The 6,564-nt window shown below is 44.2% G+C and overlaps 1 protein-coding gene and 1 long non-coding RNA gene across 5 annotated transcripts in view; one reads left to right on the top strand and one right to left on the bottom strand.

The window, feature by feature from the left end:
• Nucleotides 1–2,159, bottom strand: part of LOC109525124 (uncharacterized) — a 6,878-nt gene extending 4,719 nt beyond the window's left edge. The window contains exon 1 of the long non-coding RNA XR_002170081.1: nucleotides 111–2,159. This is a non-coding gene — a long non-coding RNA (uncharacterized LOC109525124). The remainder of the gene's footprint in view (nucleotides 1–110) is intronic.
• Nucleotides 1–6,564, top strand: part of mef2ca (myocyte enhancer factor 2ca) — a 14,046-nt gene that overhangs the window by 2,051 nt on the left and 5,431 nt on the right. For all 4 annotated transcript variants that reach the window (XM_019885380.1, XM_019885381.1, XM_019885378.1 and 1 more), the window contains 2 exons: nucleotides 3,328–3,464; nucleotides 4,286–4,489. In XM_019885380.1, coding sequence (XP_019740939.1) covers nucleotides 3,411–3,464; nucleotides 4,286–4,489 — 258 coding nt within the window. In that variant the 5' untranslated portion in view covers nucleotides 3,328–3,410. The remainder of the gene's footprint in view (nucleotides 1–3,327; nucleotides 3,465–4,285; nucleotides 4,490–6,564) is intronic.

Raw genomic sequence — 6,564 nt, 5'->3', positions numbered from 1 at the left:
CACACACACACACACACACACACACACTTTTGACATTTTTCATGGAATATTAGTGAAGTCCCTCGAAAGGCATTCAAAGCGAAAGTTATTTTGATGATGATTATTCTTACCTGCCTGGACTGTATATGATGACTGCACTGCTGATGACATCACACAATCTTGTCCTTTCATTTTCTGGTTCGCCAAATGTGCTTTATGGGCAACTGAATGACTTCAAAAATGTACATCAACATCATCATCATGATGAAGATGATGAAGAGCCCTGGTGTCCAATCAGGCTAGCTGAAGTTGTGTTAGCGTGGTTAGCATTGAGCCGGGTATTCCTGAAACACGTGTGTGAGGATGATGTGTGAGTTTGCCAGTCATCTTAGAGCACACACACAAACACACACACACACACACGTGTCACTGGCGTCTGTTGTACATGTGGTGTGCACACGTTCCATGGCCGTCACTCTCGTGGTGTCAATCAACTTCTGAGTTGCGCTGACTTTTCAGGGATTTTTTTTTTTTTTGTACATTGAGTGATCGTGTGAAAGTGTACGCTTATCATCTGTTTGTACCCCACTATTGAGTGGCGACCAGTCCGTGTGCTCTGCCTGTGGCAGTCTTTGTCCATGTCTATACACTGATGTTGACTGGCAACCAAGTCATTCTTTGTCTACTAGACATTCCCAGAAATTGACATGCAGCCAGTCCATCATTTGTCAATTCCAAGGTCCGACATGAAGTTTTTTGTTGTGACCTTGCCAGAACTGGCACTGGCGCTGATTTAAATCTAGACTTAGCAAAATTCAAAAGGACTCAGTGGCAAAAATGTTCGAGCGCGAGTACGTAGCACACACTTTGACAGTGAACGGGAGCGATGCAATGTGCATAGCGGAGTAAAACGAGCAAAGATGAACAATTAATTGAAGTGGATAAAACTCAAAATAGTGAATAGTGGTAGTTCGACTCTTGGCCCAATCGGGTCAGCATCAGTGAACTGCGGGTGGCCCGACCGTTATGTGGTGGCCCCAGGCCATTGGGCCACCGTTAATGTCAGACCTTGAATGGATTCCCTGACTCTGACTGGCGACCAATCCATCAATTGTCAATATGTATCCTTTCATTGACTGGTGACCAGTCCATGGTGTATTCTCCATTGGAATAGGCTATGGCATGCATTGACACAATCTGCAGCTATGTCTGGTCCTCAGATGATGCTGTCATCATCATCAGGAGGTCTGATTGGTGACTGGTCACCGGGCGAGTGTCAACATGCCACATGTCAGGAATATGTGAAGCATGAGTCCCCTGCGTAAATCAATTGAGCACCACTTGATCATCGTCCATGACAGCCAAGCAAGGCAGCTTGTGAGCTATTTTTAGACACCTCCCGAAATAAAAAGTGAACTTTTTACCCCAAATCACGACGACGCAACAAAGCGTCTTCAAAAGAAAAAAGAAAAGAATGCCGGCGCTCCTTCCTTGGACATGCCGCCTTGATGTGTTTACAAACCATAGAAGACGTCATTTGAAGACATGTGACTGTGTGACGTGTGCTGACACATTCAAGCCAAACAGGAAGTCGACGCAGGCCGCTTGCTCTTTTATCCACAACTATGCCATTGTCATCTAGGCCTGGACTGAACGGTGATTTCAATAATCAGTTCATCTACAGATTGTTATGTCGATTTTCCGATGAATGTGGAAAAAAAATGTTAACCATCTATTAAAACACAGGATATTATCTCAAATTTATCATGTAGAAAATGCACAAACTTAAATTTATTAAGATTTTATCACGGGTTTGGTCCGTAACAGCCATTAGACAATCAGCAAAAATGTTGATCATTGTTTTTCAAAGTAAAAGTAGATTTTTGACTTATTTTGTTTTATTTGTTGAACAACAACAGCAACAACCTCAGTTTGGGCTATGTTTTAAGTTTTGATTTCCCCAAAACCGTCTTTCGCACATTTCACAACAAATAATTAAAAACCTTGTTATTGAAAACCAATTTTAAGATACTGCAGAAGACAAAGCAAATTGATTTGGAGCAAATAACTTGCTTGCTTTGTTGTGCTCTCTGACATTGTTGCCATAAATATCATTCATTCATCGTGTAAACTTTTCCCAACTGAAACTGCTGTTTTCGGCCCAAAAAAGTTTCGTTTTGTTTTTTTTTCCAACTGAAACTGCTGTTTTCGGCCCAAAAAAGTTTATTTATTTATTTATTTTTTCCCAGTGGAGGTGCTGAACCACGAGTACTTCGGCAGTATTTTATGAAACAAAAAACATTCCTCAGTCTTTTTTTTTTCACCTCAACCTGCGCCGACCTTTGCAATAAAACTGAAATTGGAAGAGCTGAAATGTATGAAGACGATTGGATGTTTGATACAAATGACAAAAAGTGACGTGAATCCGCAACTTGATTTTGTTGCTGCTTGTTTGTACTTTGGCGAGTTTGGCGAGAAGCAAAGAGGCAAGGTTTGGCGGCGGCTGCCAAGTAAAGCTGCTCCTGCGTGTTTGTGCTGGTGTGTGTACATCCTGTTAACCTGGCGACCGAGCGCTTAAGAGACGTGCATGGACGCCGCTCACATGGCGCGCACACGCACAGACAACCATGGAGCTTCATTTCACTCACGCGTTTATTTTTATTGACAATTTTCAAGATGTACCATTTTTCAGCCAAATTCCAAAATGGAATCAATTCATCGCTTCCCCCCCATCAAGTTGTAAACAATCTCTCAAAGTGAAACCATACTAAAAAAGTCTAAAATACAAGAAATGACATTTTATCCCCTAAAACTTACACTGACAACGTGAGAAACATTTTCGATGTTTATTGTTTTTCAGGTTCCTATAAAAAAAAAAAAAAATCTATATGTAATGGAAAGAGTTTTACTTTTTTGTGTTATTTTACAGTAAATGGACTAAATTCATTTCTGTTTCAGAACTCTCTCTATTTCAACATCCGGTCTATTCCGCTTTTCTTCGTTTTTTAAATAGGACTATAATGGAATAAATTCATTTTTTCCCCATCATAATTCTACACACAGGACACAGCACCCCAACCAGGAAATCTTCTTAATTTCCTGGTTGAATCTGAATTATTTTCATTCTTTCTGCTGCTACTGTTATATTTGGTGTTTTCCAAACTCCCCCCAAACTGAGGCGCGTCTCTGAAAGTGTGCCAATATAACCTCAGAAGACGCTTGGAGGCAGTAAGGTGGGGCGTGTCCCCAGGATGAGTGGCAGCTTGTCCAAGCGTGCGGTGGCGACTGCGTCTTCACACACAGTCCTTTGGTGTTCCATCAATGTAACTCGTGGTTGTTGTGTTTCAGACGTGTGAGGTGGCAGAGTCAAAAGTAAGACGCGACGACAACAAAGAAAGACAAAAAGAAGAAGAAGAGAGAAAAGACCCAAAATGGGCAGGAAGAAGATTCAGATCGCCCGCATTGTGGACGAACGCAACAGACATGTAAGCACAAACACAACTACCCCACAGTGTAGCGTATCTGTGACGCCACACACGCAGTCAACACAACACGAGCTAGCGCCACCGTCATCGCACAGTAACAAATAAAAACTACAATGTAACACTCATCACACTTTAACTCAAGACAACTACAATACCCACAATGCTCCAGCATGCCCGCAACCCTTGTGTGTCAGGGTTCAATAAAATAATTATCCACTGTCAAGTCATACAAGCACTTTCGACACATAAGACAAGATGGTGGGGTTTTTTAATCAATGCAAACTTTACCTTAAGTCAATATAAACTCTTGAATGAGAGTAACGCGTGTGTGTGTGTGTGTGTGTGTGTGTGTGTGTGGTCCCCACACACATGAGTGACTTCTGGCTGTTGTGAATGGTTCGTCCCTTCCTGTTATGACAGGAAATGCAGGCACATGTGCTTCCTGATGGCGGGGCAGCACTGACCCTGCTGCCCCCCCCCCCCCCACCCCCACCCCACACACACACACACACAACATGCCAAGTGTGTGTGTGTGTGTTTTCCCTACTACGCTTGTCACACGTCAATCTACAGTTTCATGACTGTCGCTTGATGTACCTTGATGCCCTGGCATGTGGGCAAGGAGAGCCAAATAAATCGACACATGCAAAATGGCAACAGTCACTACACGTACTGGTGTAGACCACAACTCACACTAAAGCGCACACTCGCAGCTCCGCACTAGGCTGACGTCTAAAGGTTATGACTCATGGCCGACCCGCCTCCCATATGACTGTTAGCATTAGCCGCAGTTTCGCTAACGGCCGCGTCGTTCCCCTCAGGTGACCTTCACCAAGCGCAAGTTCGGTCTGATGAAGAAGGCGTACGAGCTGAGTGTGCTGTGCGACTGCGAGATCGCGCTCATCATCTTCAACAGCACCAACAAACTCTTCCAGTACGCCAGCACCGATATGGACAAAGTGCTGCTCAAGTACACCGAATACAACGAGCCCCACGAGAGCAGGACCAACGCCGACATCGTCGATGTGAGTCGCGCGTTTACGCACGCACGCACGCACGGGGCCCACTTCATTAGGCACACCTGCAGGACAGCGCTGCCATATTTCACAATTCATGTTCAGATGCCGCATCATAACACTCAGCTTTGTAAAACAACTCCATAGTGTGCAGCGCTGGAACATAATCATCACAATGTAACACAACATTGTAACACAACAGGCATCACAGAGTAACACAACTCCAAAATACAGCACACGACATCACACTGCTTACACGACACCGTAATGTGATACTCAACACAACACACTGAAACACGTCACGGTGCCACACAACACTAACACCACTATCATCACGTTGTCATGCAACAAAAGCATGTAACACTCACCACGACTGTAACACAACAGCACTCGGGACACTGTAACTCGACACACATTAACACGACAGTCGTCACACTCTTAACACCACACAGTATTTATTGGACACTAAAATAACAGAGATTGTAAAATAACACCCATTACACGTCTTTGCACTGTAACACAACAATCAACTCCTTGCCACAGTAACACAACAAACACATTGTAACACGACGCTAGCAAAAGCACTCACCGCACTGTAACAACAACACACTGCTACACAACCATGGTCACGTTAGCGTCATAATAACAATTTGACAGTGGTTGTGTGCAGGGTTGGACTGATTTGACACAATGTTGGCACAATGTGTGTGCGCACGTGTCCTCTGTGCAGGTATGTGTTTCCACGCGGCCCACCTCATGGCCCGACACTCTTGGGCATCTTTCGGGGACTGCGTAATCTGCTTTAATTTTGCCTAATCCCGCCTAATCGGGACTAATCTGACGCTATCCGATTGCATCTTGTTAGCGTAATCCGGGATGGGTGCGGCCTCAGGGCCACACTTCCAGACCGCCAGGGTGCACTTCTCCACTTGTCCACCGCAGCAACGCAACGTCGTTGCCGCGGTTTGGGATTGGTGCCGTGTTGTATTCTCGCGTGTATATTCTCAATTTGCGTTGTGTAGTATTGTCTTGTGTTGTGCCGTTTTCTGTTGTGTTTCGTTGTCTTGCGTTGCCTCCCGGTGTGATTTTATAAATTGTGTTATCGTATGATGGGCTGTGTTGCGTTGTCTTCTGTTGTGTTATGTTTTGAGTTGTGTTTTCTTGAATGGCGTGCCGTGGTTTTTTTTGTTCTCGTGTTGTGTTCTGTTGGGTTGTCTGCTGTTGTTTTGTTGTCTCGTGTCATCTTAAATGTACACTTAAAAGTCGCTGACTGACACGAAGCAATGATGGTCAAGAATTTGGTGTGCCTCTTGTTTTGCCTTGTGTGACTCACATGTACACACACACACACACACACACACACACGCACGCACACACACACACCCACGCGGCGAGTGTAGCTGGTTTGTGTTGGCGGCGCTCCCTCCCTCCTGCTAAATGGCTGGAAAGCAGCACACTGCTAAAAATAGAACACAACGCCTAAGAATAGCACGCGTGGCTGTGGCGTCAATGTGTGTGTGTGTGTGTGTGTGTGTGTGTGTGTGTGTGTGTGTGTGTGTGTGTGTGTGTGTACATGCCAACGGAAAGAATAAAGAAAAGAAAGAAACAATGAAGGCGTACCACTTTTCTTTGATTGCTGACCAACCAAAAATTATTTTAGTTCCTGATAAAGGTCCTGAACTTGTCTCATTTTCAACTCTTAGTACTTCCTTTCAGATATTCCCAGACCTTTCCAAAGCATTATACTTCCGCCACGTAGCTTTGTTGTTGTTGTTCTTGTTTTCCCTTGATGAATTTCTCCAGAACTAACTTGGCCAATAGTTCTTGCAGTCCTTCAAAAGTTTGTAGTTCAACGAACTATTCTAGTTCCCGGCACTTCCTGTTTGTACTTGAAAGTACAACCCCATTTGGAATACCTATTTTTTTTTCAACCCTGAGAAATGACCCCAGAACTAAATTGAACAGTAGTCCAAACACACAAATGTTCTCCATTGAACTTCTCTTTCGTCATTTATTCAGCCTTCCTTCGTCTTTTTCGGTTGCTCGTGGGTACCGAGCCAGTCTCACGTTATCGCACACCAACC

This window comes from Hippocampus comes, unplaced genomic scaffold (assembly GCF_001891065.2).
Source record: "Hippocampus comes isolate QL1 unplaced genomic scaffold, H_comes_QL1_v1.1 scaffold600, whole genome shotgun sequence".
In the NCBI taxonomy this organism is placed as follows: Eukaryota; Metazoa; Chordata; class Actinopteri; order Syngnathiformes; family Syngnathidae; genus Hippocampus; species Hippocampus comes.
Note: the sequence above shows the minus strand (reverse complement) of the source record. Positions and strands in the feature narration are given on the sequence as shown.